This window comes from Pristiophorus japonicus, chromosome 3 (genome assembly GCF_044704955.1).
Source record: "Pristiophorus japonicus isolate sPriJap1 chromosome 3, sPriJap1.hap1, whole genome shotgun sequence".
NCBI lineage: Eukaryota > Metazoa > Chordata > Chondrichthyes > Pristiophoridae > Pristiophorus > Pristiophorus japonicus.
The window spans coordinates 159,056,322-159,074,755 of record NC_091979.1 but is presented as its reverse complement, the minus strand read 5'-3'; the positions used below and the strand labels follow the sequence as shown (position 1 = coordinate 159,074,755).

The 18,434-nt window shown below is 41.5% G+C and overlaps 1 protein-coding gene across 5 annotated transcripts in view; it reads left to right on the top strand.

Annotated features, from left to right (window-relative positions):
- The window catches only part of rab5b (RAB5B, member RAS oncogene family), an 87,093-nt gene extending 69,965 nt beyond the window's left edge, over nt 1–17,128 (top strand). For all 5 annotated transcript variants that reach the window (XM_070875960.1, XM_070875957.1, XM_070875958.1 and 2 more), the window contains 2 exons: nt 3,011–3,104; nt 11,572–17,128. In XM_070875960.1, the coding sequence (XP_070732061.1) occupies nt 3,011–3,104; nt 11,572–11,684 (207 nt within the window). In that variant the 3' untranslated portion in view covers nt 11,685–17,128. The remainder of the gene's footprint in view (nt 1–3,010; nt 3,105–11,571) is intronic.
- The last annotated feature ends 1,306 nt before the right edge of the window (nt 17,129–18,434 follow it).

The following is an 18,434-nucleotide window of genomic DNA, read 5'->3' as shown; positions in this document are numbered from 1 at the left end:
TTGCTCGTGCTCACTGTCTCTCTCGCGCTCGCTCTCTCTCTCGCGCTCGTGTTGTCTCTCTCTCCCGCGCTCTCGCTCTTCTCCCGCGTGCGAGACCGAGCGCGGGAGAAGAGCGAGAGCGCGACCGCGAGAGAGACCGTGAGCACGAACAAGAGCGCACTCGGTCTCACGCGCGCACGCTCTCTCTCCCGCGCTCGGTCTCTCGCCGTGCGCGCTTGTCTCGCATTCTCTCTCGTGTGGACCGGACCGGGAGAATGGGGTCCTCGAATGGGACCGGACAGCCTGCGTGCAGGGTTGGAGCTAAGTTGCTGCTATGTGTTTTTCAATTCTTTTTCTGTGTGTCCGGGCACCTGCCGCGCTGATTTCCTTACTTGCGCCAATTTATTTAACTCTCCGCAAGGGTTTTCTGGAAAGGCCACGAAGCAGAACTGGGCCAAACTTCCATAAATGGCCAGAATTGACGCGGGTGGCAGGTTATGCCCCCTTTGGCTGAAAAAAAAACTGACCTAAAAAAATTGTAACTAACTGAGTTACACTGATGCAAATTGGCTGGGGAAACTCTGGTTTTTCAACTTGGTCCAAAAATGGCAGCCTGCTCCAAAAGAAAACAGCGCAAATCACGGGAAAATTGAGCCCATGGTTTTGAAAAAGTTAAATGACATCATAGAAATATGTCTTCAAAACAGGTAAATCTAATGTGAACTATTGACTCATTCTTGAAATTTAGTAGCATTCCCTTTATTGCTAAGGATATAGTAATTCCGTTGCTTCAAACTATATGTAAATGAGTAGCCTGGAGCCAAAGGTTTCCAGATGACAGGAACTTATATCCTGGAGCTTTTCCTCAGTGAAGGATTCAAATCAGGAATACAAAGGGAACACAGTCCAGTTGTCCACCTAGCAAGTTATAGGTGAAAACTATCTTGATTGTGCTGGTGGAAGACTTCTACTTGAATCCTGTAATATAACTAAGGTAATGGAGTCCTCTAGAAATCAGATTCAGAAGGAGACCCTCCCCTATACTAAACAGTAAATGGAGCTACGATCAGACTTTTGATTTTTTTTCCCTTTTTGGATTTGTTAAGGGAAGTTCGTGAATGACTAACTTGATTAAATTTTTTAAGGAGGTAACGAGGAGGGTGAATGATTTCCATGGTTAGATTTGTTAAGGGAAGGTTGTATCTAACTAACTTGATTGAATTTTTTGAGGAAGGTTGATGAGGGGAGCATGTTTGTAGCTAACATGGATCTCAGTAAGGTTTCTGACAAGGTCCCACATGGCAGACTGGTCAGAAAAGTAAAAGCCCATGGGATCCAAGGGAAAGTGGCATGTAAGATTCAAAATTGGCGCAGTGGCAGAAAGCAAAGGGTAATGGTTGATGGGTGTTTTTTTGATTGAAAGGCTGTTTCCAGTGGGGTTCCACAGGGCTCTGTGCTAGGTCCCTTGTTTTTTGTGGTATATATCAATGATTTAGACATTGGCATGTCATGAAGTTTGCAGATGATACAAAAATTGGCCGTGTAGTTGATCGTGAGGAAGAAAGCTGTAGACTGCAGGAAGATATCAATAGACTGGTCAGGTGGGCAGAAAAGTGGCAAATGGAACTCAATCCGGAGAAGTGTGAAGTAATGCATTTGGGGTAGGCCAACAAGGACAGGGAATACCCAATAAATGGTAGGACACTGAAGTGTAGAGGAACAGAGGGACCTTGGAGTGCATGTCCACAGATCCCTGAAGGTAGCAGGATAGGTAGAAAAGGTGGTTAAGAAGGCATATGGAATACTTTCCTTTATTCGCTGAGGCATAGAATATAAGAGCAGGAAGGTTATGCTTGAACTGTATAAAACTCTCGGCCACAGCTAGAGTACTGCATGCAGTTCTGGTCACCACATTACAGGAAAGATGTGATTGCACTAGAGAGGGTACAGAGGAGAATTACAAGGATGTTGCCAGAACTGGTGAATTTTAACGATGAGGAAAGATTGGAGAGGCTGGGGTTATTTTCTTTTGAACCAAGGAGGCTGAGGGGGGAGTTAATTGAGGTGTATAAAATTATAAGGGGCCTAGACAGAGTGGATAGGAAGGACCTATTTCCCTTAGCAGAGAGGTCAATAACCAGGGGGCATAGATTTAAAGTAATTGGAGGGGAGTTGAGGAGAACCTTTGTCCCCCAAGGGTGGTGGGGGTCTGGAACTCACTGCCTGAAAGGGTGGTAGAGACAGAAACCATCATTGCAAAAGTACTTGGCTATGCACTTGACGTGCCGTAACCTGCAGGGCTATGAACCAAGAGCTGGAAAGTGGGATTAGACGGGATAGCTCTTTTTCGGCCGGCACAATGGACAGAATGGTCTCCTTCTGTGCTGCAAATTTCTATGATTCTATGATCAGAATGGCACAGAGCCTCAGTGCCTAACATCACTTCCACCTTCCCTCTCCTGTCACATCAGCAGGTTACAGTCGTGAGGAGTGTGGATATACAGATAAGTGTACAGAAATATTCCTTTATAATTAGGATTGTAGGGGAATTAAGTGCAGTGTAATTCCTCTTTAATTAAATTTTAAGCTTTATCCTGGGATAATCAATGTCCTGTAATCTACCAAGAGAATGAGACAAAGCACATTACACTAAGATGCTGATGTATGGCACTATTGAAGTTGAGTGACAAAAGAGTTGAATACTATACTAGTCTGCGGTTACAACTCTTCCTCTAATGCCTCCCCCCCCCTTTTGGTTTAACAAAAATACTTAGCAGAGACCCAAGTTTTATTTTACAGAAGTATAATCTAAACTACAGAAGTTTAACATTCATATATCTCTGTAGCTAGGGCAAGAACTTAGCAAATCTGAGATGGCAGAGAGTGTTTAATTGCACAGTGCACAAAAAAAGAGTTGGCAGGATGGATTTAACATGGGGAGATGTTTATAATTGATAGTTAGGCTTGGCACACTAACTTTTACATTTATTGCTGAAGTATTAAATATGTATTTCCTTTGATTATTTTTCAGGAAGCACAAGCATATGCAGAGGACTGTGGTCTGCTCTTCATGGAGACATCAGCTAAGACAGCCATGAATGTCAATGATATATTTCTAGCAATAGGTACAGTGTTTTGGATTGTAATGTTTTCATTGTTGATTTAGATCTGGATTAAGAATGCACAAAATCTAAATGCAAGTGGGTTAGCATAAAACACAGAATACTCCTTAGTTTATGGGACAGGGAAATTATGTACTTCCTCAAATTTCAGAGTACAACATTGAACTCCTTCATGGGATCTAATATATATACATTCTCATGCTATATAGTTTTATCCAAACAAAAACAAAGCATCTTTACGGGCCCAAGTTTCCACAAGCGCCTAGAACGGCGCAGTCCCGACCTGGATGCCCATTTTTCGCGCCACAAAGTGCGCCTAAAAAAATTCTCCGTATTCTCCACCTCCCTGCAGGTCCTCTGGCCCTTGGCGCAGCGCAGCACAAGCTGTGGGGGGGCGGAGCCAGGTCCCTGCGCTGAAAACAGTGCCGGGACCTCTGCACATGCGCGCTACAGTGGGCACGCAAGTGCAGTAGCTCCAGGTGCCCGAAGCACGCAGCCCCTAGCCCTAGCCGAATGGCCTCACTGGGGCTGCGTGAATAAGGCTCCTCCCACGGCCAGCTCCTGCTCTCCCCCCCCCCCCCCCCCCCGACCAGACCCGACACCTCCTTCCCCCCCACCTCCGGACCTGACCCGACCCGCGCTCCTGCTCCCGCTCTCCCCCCCTCGTACTGGTTCTGACCTGACCTCCCCCTCCCCGACCTGACCTCCCCCTCCCCGACCTGACCTCCCCCTCCCTCTCTCTCCCTCCCCTCCCTCCCCCCCTCTCTCTCCCCCTCCCTCCCCCCCTCTCTCTCCCCCTCCCTCCCCCCCTCTCTCTCCCTCCTTCCCCCCGACCCGAACCGAACTGAACCTCCCCGACCAACGCCACCTACCTGTAAATCTGGTGCTGGGGATGGGCCTTGCCCGAAGTCTCGGGCCAGCCCGTTCAGCCTTCGGTCCCAAAAGGCCTGCCTGAAGCACTTTCACACAGGTAGGAAGATGGTTTATTTAATCTTTTCTTTGCTTATAAATGTTTATTCAGGTTGGATTTATTTGTATAATATTTGTAGAAGTATAAATAAGGATTTATTGTCGCATTTAATGACTTCCCTTCCCCACCTCCCCTCCCCCCAACCTCGTTCTGGACACCTAATTTGTAACCTGCGCCTGATTTTTTTAATGTGTAGAACAGGTTTTTTCAGTTCTACAAAAATCTTCACTTGCTCCATTCTACTTTAGTTTGGAGTACCTTTTCACTGTGGAAACTTTGAAATCAGGCGTCAGTGGCCGGACACGCCCCCTTTTGAAGAAAAAATTCTGTTCCAAAGTAGAACTGTTCTACCTGACTAGAACTGCGGAAAAAAAAATGTGGAGAATTGCGATTTCTACGATAGTCCGTTCTCCACCAGTTGCTCCTAAAAATCAGGCGCAAATCATGTGGAAACTTGGGCCCTACAAATGTATAGTTTTCCATCATGTGCTGTATTTTGCATTTGTTTTAGTTTTATAAGTTTTTTTTTTAAAGATTCAGGAAGTAATAAACTTGTGTTTCTAAAGTTGGAGTCAGGGCTATTTACAACACCGAAGAAAGCCATTCAGGCTATCATGTCTGTACTGTCTTGAGCAATCCAAAACTAATCCCACTGCCCTGTGCTTTCTCCATAGCCTTTTATCTTCCTCTGCTTCAGATATTTGTTCAGTTTTCCTTTGGAGAAGCAATGGTCCCTGCCTCAATCATTCCCTGTGACAAAACATTCTCGGCTTCTCTGCATAAAGAAATTTCTCCTAACCCCTCCCCTAACTCTCAGTAACAATTTTAAATTAACGATGCCTTGTCATTGATTCCTCAACCAGAGGAAGCACTTTGTTTTCCTATTCATTCTATTAAAACTTTTCCTAATTGTTTAATTAAAAACCTCTAACAAATCTCCCCTTGGCCTTCTCTGCTATAGTGGAAATAGTCCCAGTATCTCGTCTCTACTTAAAACTGTGATTTCCCATCCCTGACATCATACTAGTGAATCTATATGGTATGCTTTCTATGGATTTAATGTTCTTTCTATAATGTGGTGCTGAACATTGTACACTATTCTCTATTTGTAGCCTAACTACTGTTTTGTATAAATTCATGATTACTTCTTTACTCTTGAACTTTAAATTTCAATGGGGCTGTTTTCCTCTGGCTGGAGAGTCTAGAACTAGAAGGCATTGTCTCAGGATAAGGGGTCAGTCATTTAGGACTGAGATGAGTAGAAATATCTTCACTCAGAGGGTTGTGAATCTTTAGAATTCTCTACCCAAGAGGGCTGTGGATGCTCACTCGGGTATATTCAAGGTTGAGATCGATTAGGTTTTTGGACTTGAAGGGAATCAAGGGATTATGGGGGTTGGGTGGGAAAGTGGAGTTGAGGTCGAAGATCAGCCATGATCTTATTGAATTGTGTAGTAGACTCAAGGGGCCGAATGGCCTACTCCTGCTCCTATTTCTTGTGTTCTTGTGTACTGTATATCCCTATTTGTGAATCACAAAATTCTACTGGGCTTTTTTATGGCTTTATTTATTTGCACTTGTACTATCAAGGAATTATGTATTTGAATGTATAGGTCTCTCTGTTCATCCAGATCCTTCAACATCTTTGTGTACAATCCATTTATTTTTTTCATCCAATATATATTATCTCACACTTATCCACAATAAGTTACATTTGCCTCCTGTCTGCCCATTCTGCTAACTTGTCTGTGTCCCTAAAGTCTGTTACAGTCCTCTTCACTATTTGCAGACACTTCTACTTTTGTGTCAACAAATTTCGAGATTATGTTTCCTGAACCCAAGTTCAAATGATTGATATGTATCCCAAGAACACCAGTGATCCTAGCAGTTGAGAAACACCCATTTACCCTCATTTTGCTTCCTGTCCACCAATCAAGTTTCCATTCATGCTGCTACATTTTTTCTTGCGCCATGCAAATTTTATCTTTCTATCATGATTATTATACAGATTTATTTTTTAAAGTAAAAAGTTGCCTTTGGACAAAAACCTTAGGTTAGTCCCTTAGTATCCTGAGTGCAAGTGTTTTCAGACGTCCTCTGGCCTGGCTGTTCACCAGGCCTGGGACCACTACGGTGGAGGTGGCAGTGCTATAAATGATGCTGTATTTTTGGTCATCCTCTCCCGTCAAATCTCCCACACATAGTCCACAGCCAGATTGTATTTATATGGGTGGAGAAACTAGGTGGGCTCATTCACACTCATGTACATGCAAAAAAAGATAAAATATAGAACGTTAAATTTTGCCTGACTAACACTTCAAACTAGGACCATTTTTTACTTGGTTAAATCAGATGCTACTTTGTATAACTTGCACCTTCATGTTATTTCACTCATAGTTACCAGTAACAGTGTTGCTCCTTGTGAGATTTTACAGTAGCTGACAACATGAGTGGGGGTGAGGGAACTTTTCGATGTTTTATTATTTTAATTGAAGTTTACTAACCAGGTTAACTCTTTGAAGATTACAGTGGCATTTGTAGATTACATTTTTAACTGCATTTGCACATTCTAATTTTACAAAATTATCAGAAAATTTGTGGGTTAGCACACTGTCCTTTCAACTGCAATCTGGGTTTGAATTCACTTCAAACTACTGGAGGTATCCATCTCTCTCTTTTCGGGCTGTATGGATGCTATATGAAATGATCTTAGACGGTTTGAATTGAATTCCAAGGCATTGCATCTCGCGAAGAGCTTTGTACCCTGCACCAGGTGATGAATCACTTGAGATTGTTTCCTGGCACTGAGTGACAAAAATTGGAAAACTGAGTTCTCAGCAACGATATTTCTTCATTAGTGCGCAGTGTTTCACTAAAAGACATCGATTTAAAAGGAGATAATGGCCCAGAAAATCCGACGTCCCGAGCCCGTATGAAGTTTCTACAGACCTGGGAAGACTTCGGAAAAGCCAGTTTTCAGCACGCAATGCGCATGTGCTGAAAACTGGCTTTTTTGATCTATCAAGCTGGAGCATGACAGATCATCCGCAGATCAGAAGCAAGGACATTTGCTTGGGCAAGATTGCGGTATTTACGCATATCTTACCCAGCAAATGTCCTCAAAAATCTTGCGCCTGATAAAAGCAGGCGCATAGCCTACTTTTACAAGCGCAAGTGTTTTAAAACACAGTAAAACATGTTAAAATAAAATTGTAAAAAGATACTTTATTGTTATAAACCCTGCCCAATACGGTAAGTTTATTTTTAACCATAATTTTTAAAACTTTTTTAAAAATCGGAAAATATTTTATTTTTCTAAGACATTAATAACTTTAATTTCAACTAATTTTAAATATGTGTGGTCTGTTTTTTATTTTTTATTATTGTGTTTGGTTTTCTCCCATTAATAGCACTGAGAACTCATAGGTACGAAAGAGTTTTCAGTGCTATTAATGGGAACCTGTGAAATACATACCTGATTAGCTGAGCAGTCACATGTAACTGCACCTTCTGCATGGGAACCCTCCGGACGGGAGCGCGCTTTGCAGCGCGGGAAGAGAAGACTTCCCCACCGGCATCCGGGGTGCCTCCAAGACCACCAGGTACTTTAGTAAAAATTCTCCGGTCTGTAGGCAATTGCCTACGGGAAGCGTCCGACCGGAATTTCCAGGCCATTGGCTCTAACTTACAAATATCAGGTTTTGCTATCAGGAGAAAACTTTTTTTCAGACGTTGATAAGGAAAAACATTTGCAAAATTTGAACACTGGATGGGAAAATCAGCTCAGTGCTCATATAGTTTGGACCAAAACATTACTATAATTGTATAAATAGTAGCTCATAATGCCAACGTACATTTGGTACTAAGGACTAAATCAGATTCATAATTTCTAATATAACGTGAACAGAAAAATGAACAATAATTCAACGTCAACCTGTTCTTGATTATGTATGCTGCTATAATTTTTATATTAAAGTATACCGAGCTCTTCTGCAGCAGGTTACACTTCAGCATATACAGCACATGCTGAAACACAAACCAAGCTTGGAAGCAAACATGACTCCAGGATGGTATGTTGCCTCCCTTGTGACAAGGTTAAGGATGTCACTGAGTGGCTGCAGAACATTCTGAAGGGGGAGGGTGAACGGCCAGAGGTTGTGGTCTATATTGGTACCAATGACATAGGTAGAAAGAGGGAAGCAGATAGATTTTAGGGAGCTAGGAAAGAGATTGAAAAGCAGGACCTCAAAGGTAGTAATCTCTGGATTATTCCCGGTGCCACGCATGAGTGAGTATAGAAATAGGAGGATAGAGCAGATGAGCGCATGGCTAGAGAGATGGTGCAGGAGGGAGGGCTCAGATTCCTGGGGCATTGGGACCAGTTCTGGGGAGGTGTACAGGCTGGACGGGTTGCACCTCAACAGGGCCGGAATCAATATCCTCGAGTGGAGACTTGCTAGTGCTGTTGGGGAAGGTTTAAACTACTTTGGTAGGGGGATGGGCACCAGGATGTACCATTAGAAAGGGGAAATAAAGTGCTCAAAGGATTGGGCGAGGCAGAAAGCACTAAAGTAAGAAATAGTAAGGTATTAGGTGGGGTCCAACTAAGAGAGAATACAGCATGGTCTAAGATAGGCTTACAGTGTATGTATATGCATGCACAAAGTGTAGTAAACAAGGTAAGTGAGCTGCATGCAAAAATAGCCACTTGGGAATATGATGTGGCAATAACTGAGATCTGGCTCAAAAAAAGAGTAGGATTGGGTATTAAATATTCCTGGTTATAAGGTGTTCAAGAAAGATAGGGAAGGAAAGATTGGAGGTGGTGTGGCAGTATTTGTTAAGGAGAATGTTCGTGCTGGAGAGAGAGAGGATGTCCTGGAGGGGTCAAGGACAGAATCTATATGGCCAGAGTTAAAAAATAATAGAGGTGCCATTACACTACTAAATGTATTCTATAGACCACCAAATAGTGGGTAAGATATGGAGAAACAAATTTGCAGAGAGATGCAAAAACCATAAGTGTAATGATAATGGGGGACTTCAACTATCCTAACATAGACTGGGATTATAATAGTGTAAAGGAGAAGAATTTCTTAAGTGTGTTCGGGAGAACTTTCTTGATCAGTATGTTTCCTGCCTGACGAGGGAGGAGGGATTGTTGGATCTGGTTCTGGGAAATGAGGTAGGTCAAGTGGAGCAAGTGTCATTAGGTGAACATTTAGGGAACAGTGATCATTGTATCATAAGGTTTAGATTATCTATGGAAAAGGACAGGGAGCAATCTAGAGTCAAAATATTTAACTGGGGGAAGGCCAATTTCAGTGGGAGAGAATGGGTCCTGCCCAGGTAAACTGGAATCAAAGATTGGCAGGCAAAACTGTGGTGGAACAATGGTCTGCCTTTAAAGAGGAAATAGTTTGGGTACAGTCGAGGTACATTCCCACGGGGGTGAAAGGTAGGGCAACTAAAGTCAGAGCTCCCTGGATGACAAAACATAGAGAATATGATGAAGCAGAAAAAGAGTGCGTATGACAGCTGTCGGGTTGCAAACACATCTGCGAATCAGGCTATAGATAGAAAGGTCAGAGGAGAAGTGAAAAAGAAAATGAGAGGATATGAGAATAGAATGGCAGCCAACATAAAAGGTAATTCAAAAGTCTTCCATAGGCATATAAATAGTAAAAGGGTAGTAAGAGGAGGGGTGGGGCCGATTAGGGACCAAAAAGAAGAGCTATGCATGGAGACAGAGGTTATGGCTGAGGTACGAAATTAGTACTTTGCATCTGTCTTCAGCAAGGAAGAGGATGCTGCCACAGACATAGTGAAGGAGGAAGTAGTGGAGACTTGACTTGATATGATAAACGTTCGATAAAGAGGAGATATTAGAAATGCTGGCTGTACTTAAAGTAGATAAATCACCAGGAGCGGATGGGATGCATCCTAGGATGCTGAGGAATTGAGGGCGGAAATCACGGCGATACTGGTCATAACATTCCAATCCTCTGTTGATACGGGGGTGGTGTCAAAAGACTGGGGCATTGCAAATGTTACACCATTGTTCGAAAAAGGATGTAAAGATAAACCCAGCAATTACAGGCCAGTCAGTTTAGCCTCGGTAGTGGGGGAAGCTTTTCGAAACAGTAATCGGGGACAAAATTAAGTCACTTGGATAGGGGTGAATTAATTGAGGAAAGCCAGCACAGATTTGTTGAAGACAAATCGTGTTTAACAACTTGATCGAGCTTTTTGATGAGATAATGCAGTTGATGTAGTGTACATGGATTTCCAAAAGGCATTCAACAAAATGCCACATCATAGGCTTTCCAGCAAAATTGAAGCCCATGGAATTAAAAGGGACAGTGGCAGCCTGGATACGAAATTGGCTAAGTCACAGGAAACAGAGAGTAGTGGTGAACGGTTGTTTTTTGGACTGGAGGAAGGTATACAGTGGTGTTACCCAGGGGTCCGTTCTAGGACCACTGCTTTTCTTGATGTATATTACTGACTTGGACATGGGTGTACAGGGCACAATTTCAAAATTTGCAGGTGACACAAAACTTGGAAGTATAGTGAACAGTAAGGAGGAGAGTGACAGACTTCAGGAAGACATAGACAGGCTGGTGAAATGGGCAGACATGTGGAAGGTGAAATTTAACGCAGAAAAATGTGAAGTGATGCATTTCAGTAGAAAGAATGAGGAATGGACATATAAACTAAATGGTACAATCCTAAAGGGGGTGCACGAACAGAGAAATCTGATGGTATGTGAGCATAAATCGTTGAGGGTGGCAAGGCAGGTTTAGAAGCAGTTAAAAAGGCTTATGGTATCTTGGGCTTCATAAATAGAGGTATAGAGTACAAAAGTGTGGAAATTATGATGAACCTTTATAAAACACTGGTTTGGCTTAAACTGGAGTACTGTGTCCAAGTCTGGGCACCACACTTTAGGAAGGATGTGAAGGCCTTGGAGAAGATGCAGAAAAGATTTACGAGCATTATTCCAGGAATGAGGGACTTCAGTTATGTTGATAGACTAGAGAAACTGGGGTTGTTCTCCTTGACACAGGGAAGATTGAGAGGAGATTTGATGGAGGTGTTCAAAATCATGAGAGGTCTGGACAGAGTAGATAGAGAGAAATTGTTCCAATTGGCAGAAGGGTCGAGAACCAGAGGATACAGATTTAAGATGATTGGCAAAAGAACCAAAGGCGATGTAAGAAAACACTTTTTACGCAGCGAGTGGTTAAGATCTGGAATGCACTGCCTGAAAGGCTGGTAGAGGCAGACTCCACTTTATCTTTCAAAAGGGAGTTGGATAAATATCTGAAAGGTAAAAATTGCAAGTCTATGGGGAAAGGGTAGGGGAGTCGGCACGGGCTCGTCGGGTCGAATGGCCGCCTTCTGCGCTGTAACCATTCTATGATTCTAAGCTGAAACAGTTTTCAGAGTGGGTTATTTAGCCACATTACTAACTGAATTCTGTCATTTTTCCCACAGCTAAGAAAATGCCAAAAAATGATCCTCAAAATCCAGCAACTGCTGCCAGAAATCGAGGGGTAAATCTTCAGGAAACGAATCAGCAGAGCCAAAGGGGTTGCTGCGGCAATTAACAGTATTTGGGCCTCGAACATGAACAATACAAAATGTGGATATTGGAGATTTGGCTTCCTTTTTATATTATTAGTGCACAATGCTGTGCTAATTCCTTTTATTCTCCATTTTGGACTACTGCATGAGTCATTTTTCTCACAGTTGACTACAGGTCTCTTCTGCTTTTATCAGGTGCCTGTAGAAAGTAAATTATGTAAATAGCGTGACAAATCATTATGTAAAGGTTAGTTACTCACCTTTTTTCACCAGATTCAATGAAGGCTTTCTCTGTAAATCAAATTTTGTTGAGGGAAAATATTCTCTCACTCTCCTACCCTATCCACTATAATTTCTTCCCCGTCAACTAATTTTAATACACTTTCATGTACAATAAGAATACAGAAGCCTGATTTGCATATATTCTGAAATGCGATGCATAGAATCTGCTTCCTTAACTGCATTTTTCCATAATTTCACACATAGGTTTAGCTTGTGGGGAGGAAAGGTATTTTTTAAATGTAAAATAATGCAGCTTAGAAAAAACTTTCAACAGTTTTTGAGAATCTTTAAGAGCAACAGTGTGCTGGTTCTGATTACTTGGGCTCAGTATTATAGAAGTTCGACACTGCTATTCGCTGTTGTAGTTTGAAACCCTGGTAGTGTCTAACCCATACTAGCATACAATGAAATCCTGTTAATTCAATAAATGAAGATATACAAAAATATTGCTCAGAACAAGCCTTGTCTATAATGCAAAGTGGCGGTGCCCTTCTTCATTTATCTTCCACATATCATGGCCAAGTCAAAGGAAGCTATTGGGGTAAATTGTTACAGTTGCCTGTTCTTTTAATGATTTTGTGCTTTTCTGAGTGACATTTTGCTTTGCACACATGTATAGTGCCTACTGGCAGTCCGCTGTTTGTTTATTTTCAGTATAGTAAATTTCACATGGACATTCAATATTACATAAAGTAAATATATAGGCCACATCCAAGTTTCCAAATCTCTGTTGATTGCAGGAAGTTCTCTCTTTTAACACACTGTTGTGACAGATCATAAGTTGGTTGGAACGCTGTTAAAATTTACAGTCTGAAGTGATCACACCTTTCTTTTTGTCAAACCTTGATATATGTAAAGTTGTCCTATAAGTCTTGCTTTTCCTAAGCCCACTCCAAAGGAAAGCTTTTGATATATTCAAAACCTATTCCTGGAGGTGCAAATCTCCCTCTACATTTGATGTTTGCTTAAACATTGAAGTCTGCATCAGGTACATAATTACAGGAATCCAAAAAAAATGCACAGAAATGTAGTAATGTTGATGCTCTTTTATTGACCAACTAGATTGGCATGGAGGACAGGTACTAACCTAGGTCATTTTGCAACTGAGCAATATTTTCCGCCTAAATTGCAGTGGGAAATTATTGTACAAGCACAGCGCGAGAATCCGGAAGCCTCAGGACTGAGGCCACTCTGGATTCTGTGTATTTCCGGACTTCGGAACGTCTTTATGACGTCCCAAATCCGGAAATGCCCGAGCCCAGGTTCATATATTTCCGGACTAACGTCTTTCCGACATCCCGAGTCCGGAAACGCCTGAGCCAAGGTAGGTAGCTGGGGGAGGGTGGGGGGGTCAGCCGGGATCCGGATTCCAGAACATTTTCTGAATTCCGGACGATCCCGCCACGGATTGTCCGGATTCCGAAACTCCAGATTCTCGGTGCTGTACCATTAATGCACTTATTATTGCCATATTAAGCCAGATTACTTAAATTGCTTAAGAGTGCCTAGTTTTATCAGGAGAACAGCAAGATTCATGTACACTGGTGGAAGACATTAAGAAACTTTGACACAATACTGTTGAGTGTTGAGATTTCATTTTGGCCAGTTATCCTAATGAAAAATGCCAGATGCATTTCCACAATGGACTACTGGCAATATTGTAGGGACTAGAGTTGGTGGGGGAAGAAGGTGAGAAACATTAATTTATTCTCCTGAGATTACTGTGTAGTGTCAATACCAACCAGGGGCAAGGATTTAGTGCAGTTAAACAGGCTATTAATGAAATGGCATCAATGATTTATCATAAGATTCCATCTTGATCACAGGTTTTGGGGGTGTGTAGCATCTTTGTTGCAGGTAGTCTTTGTTCTGCAGCACCATCCTTATCACCATATCTTCTGGGTCCATCCTAATACTTAATAGCACTGGGTTTACCTCAGAACTAAACTATGCTTACTAACTTTTGCAGATGTCAGTAATCTTATCTCTTAGGAACATTAGGACAAGGCCATTCAGGCCCTTGAGCCTGCTGTAGCATTCAATTTGATCATGGCTGATCCGTACTTCAGCTCCATTTACCCACCGTTGCTCCAGATCACTTGATACCCGTACATAACAAAAATCAATCGATCTCCGTCTTGAAAGCTTCAATTGTCCCTGAATCCACAGCCTTTTAGGGGAGAGATTTACAGATTTCTAAGAACGTAAGAATTAGGAACAGGAGTAGGCCATATGGCCCCTCGAGCCGGCTCCACCATCCAATAAGATCTTGGCTGATCTTCAACTCCACTTTCCTGCTCGATCCCCATAATCCCTTGATTCCCCTAGAGTCCAAAAATCTATCGATCTCAACCTTGAATGTAGTCAGTGATTCAGCATCCACAGCCCTTTTGGGGTAGAGAATTCCAAAGAATCACAACCCTCTGTGAAGAAATTTCTCCTCATCTTCGTTTTAAATGGCCATCCTGATTTCGCTCCTGAATGACCTAGCTCTAATTTTAAGATTGTCCTCTCCTCCTTGATTCCCCCACCGGCAGAAATGCTTTCTCTATCTACCCTATCAAATCCTTTTAACATTTTAAACATCGCAATCTGTTCACCCCTCAATCTTTTATATTTAATGTTTAATTTAATGGTTCTGATAAATTAGAAAAATCAAGAGCTTGTTAATGCCTTAGTTAGTAAATACATCACAAAGTGGGACACCCTCGAGTACAAATTGTGAAGTCTCAATCCCTGGTTTGTGTTGAGTTAGCCATGGTGGCAGTTGGACATTTGTGTCCAGGGTTAGGCTAGGGAATGATGTCCAACTACCCTGTTGGAACAGTGTGTGTGTGGCGACACCAGATGATGACATGACTGGAATAGATTGTGATGGCCCAATGATTAAATGGCCCATCAACGTAATTTTCAGATTTGCATATGGAGAATGTCCACTTGGTTGAGATGCTCCTGCCTGTGGAACTGCACCCGAGCATGAGTCTCTGCCTCAGGAATAGAGAGTAAAAGGAAAAACATTTGGAGTGGGAAATACAAGAGGCACTGTACTCTGAAAATAAGTTGTGATAATAAGGGAAACTTGGTGCATGGTGAAAATTTCATGAAGAGAAAGGCACCACTTTTCTCCCTTTCAGCTACCCCTAACCTCTCAATTGGTTTGGTTTGCCTTATTTATCCATGGAATGTGGAAGATTAACACAGAGGACTAATGCATCTGTAATTGAATGATGTGCCTTTCTGAATCAAATCGAAGCCCGTTATAAAGACTGCATCTGTTATGTTTCTATGTGCAATTATCATTTGAGTGTGTTTTACACTATAGGGTAGATTTTACAAATTAGCACTCCGAGTTGAGCTTTCCCTGTTGGGAGTGCATATTGGGAATTCTGGCAAAGAATTTAACAGGTCCCAGGGTACTTTTCATTCATTATGAAAACTCCCGTGGGTGGTGCTGACTTCCGTGCCTGAATTGCCAGATTGCGGTCTGATGGATGAAGCTTTGTATCAGGAGTGCAGTTGTTCAAATCTAATCTGATATATGTAGTAGATTACATCAGTTATCTACTAAATTGCTAAATGAAGATGTTTGACCATGCTATAGAGGGTGTGTGGTGGGGGTGGGGGTGGAGATACAATGGCCTCTTGCTGTATGGAAGCATATCTCATTCCCCGTCAGAGTATTGGGACTGAAAGCTTTAGAATAACTTTTTCCTTAAAGAATGGTATGTAGGTGATCGCCTGGAACAGGGAAGAATTGAAATGGAGGAGATGAGACTTGCTAAACATTTAACATCTGTCATTAAAACGTTTCCTACTTTTGAAAATGTACTTTACAGTATTAGTTATGTTGTGTTTAAAGAAAAGTTTAACCTTTGGAGCATGTGATTGGTTTATTTAATATGTTACATTATTTAATATGTTACACTTTTCTTTGTTGTATTGCAGGCACATATGCCTCTTGCAACTGAGAATTATGTTTCTTCCCCCCCGACTCTCCCCCCCCGGCATTCCCTGACTCACCATGCAGGTTGGCAAGATTGGATCTTATGAAACCTCGGACCCCACTGTTGTGATGCAGCATATTAGTGTTCCAGTACACTGAGATACCAGATTTGGCCCTATTTACGTACAGTACATTTTCTCACTAGTGTAAACCTCTATCATGGTGTTGTTGATGCATTCTGCTTTGTTCAGTTTGTAATACACTTTACCAGCATTGCTTCCAATTGTTTGCATTATTGTTTTCTGTTTTTTCCCCATATCAAATAGATATTTTTTTAAATGGAGCTTTATTTAAGGGCTTGTATGTAATGGTGGCTAGTTTTTGAAATCTTTGAGAACAGTGTGTGGTTTAACTTTTTTTCCAGAATTATGAAACAAAAAGAAAACGAAAAGTACTGTCCAAATCAGATTATACTCAAAACTAGATACTATTCTTTCTAAAAATAAATCCTAAACAGCAACATTTGTTTAGTGCTTAAAAAGCAGTGTTTTTAAAACAGTGATGACTTATACAAAGCCACTTGTCGTGGTAAAATACAGCATAAATCCAATTAGTGAAAACCATGCATCAGAAACGTGGCAGTTTCAACAGAACTGCCCTGCTATCTATCCAGAATTGATGGAGCTGTTTAAAAGTACTTTCCCAGGTCTGTGCTGTTATGATTTCAGCTATGCCTGTAATTGGGCACTCCTGTGAGCGTTGGTACCTCTGTGCTAGGGAGGCTTATAATTGGTAACTAATGCTGGAAAAAGTGCATGTGTGGACATTGGGTGAGGGCAGGATTGAACTCTGCTGTGGTCAAATAGCCCATAGTCACTCATTGTCTAAGCTAATGCATGAAGCAATAGCAAGGTGCCAGAGGACTTTCCTTTTCATAAAACTGTAGCCCAGCATCAGGAAAGGAGGCAGAAAATTTGGGGGACAATATTTTTCCTGGCCCAGTTTTCAAAGGAGGCAAAATTAATTTGGAAGACTGGTTATTCCATTTTTTTCTTGCACAGATGTGTTAGAACTGTTATTCCCTGTTCTAATGGAAACCAGTGCTGCAGCTTGAGTACAGTTTAAAATAAACACTATATAAAATAACACACTAATACTCTTGGTTTCAATATAAGTGGATTTAACTTTGTAAAGATGTTTTTGGTTGTCTTATTTTATTGCAATAAACACAGATAAACAAAACTTTGTGTGGATTGAGGCAACTGTTTGCTGATTACACTAAGGTTATATTTAAAACATAAATAAACTTGAAAATAATTCATTTTTTGCTTAACATTATATTCATTACTAATGGATGCTAGGTAGAACTGAAGTGCTGTATCACCTAGTTGGGATCCTTTATATCTTGTATTAAAATGCGAAGTTGAATACATTTTACATGGTTCTATTCTATTTTGAATTTAATGATCTTTCCATCAATGCTGGGCTATTCCCCTGTGTTGCAGGAATGGTGTCTGCTTTTTAAAATGTTATTTCCATTGGAAAAACTCAGAACAAAAAAAAAATCTTCAAGTTGATGTAAATTAAATTTGCCACTTGCTATGATTTCTGTTGAAAACTATTTTCTTATAGACATAATCTCGTGCTCATCTGATCATATGTCACCACTTCTTGCTACTAGAAGAGAAAGAACTTTAATTTATATAAGATACCTCATGTCTGCGGGGCTCCTCAAAACATTTCATATCCAATCAGTTACATTTGAAGGGTAGTCACTGTTATGGAGGCAAAGGCAGCAGTCAACATGCACACAGTATAATACCAAAACAGCAACATGAGATGAATGACCAGTTAAACTGTTTCGATGATGAACGTTGAGGGAGGAATGTTATCTAGTACACCGGTAAAACTCACTGCTCCTTTTTGAATGATGCCATAAATTTTTTTATGTTCAGCTGATCAGACAGGCAGCACCTCTAACAATGCAGCATTCACTCAGTAGTGCATTGGTGGGCCGGCCTAAATTATGTGCTCAAATCCTGGAGTCGATCTTAAACCCACAACCCCTCTAACTCAATTATTGCTTGTTTGCTAATTCATCACCTTAATACCACTGGCCAGTGTTGGGTGCCTTTCTCTTCCTGTTTCATTGGATAACCAACCACTGTCTATGAGATCCCCTCTCATTCTTCTAAACTCCTAATGCAAACTTCAACTCCTTTACTAAATGGCATCTTGGCCACCTTGAAGGCTCTTTAGCACCTAAAGTATTCGGGGAAAATTGCCCCCGCCCCCACGGGAATTTAAAGTGGCAGAATAGAAAAGTTAAAGGTCTTTGTCTTGGTTAGTTTATGTGTTGGAAGAATGTTTTGAAAACAAGATTATAACAATAATGCTGTACAATACCTATAGAAAAGCTCCGTGAGGGGCATTTGCCCAAAGCCAAAAATGCTGTTGCTTTTGGGAGTTGTTTAGCACTTTTCTGTGGGAAGACAAAAAACCTTTTAATGAAACCACAGCGGTCAATGATATGTTAAGTTGTGCACTC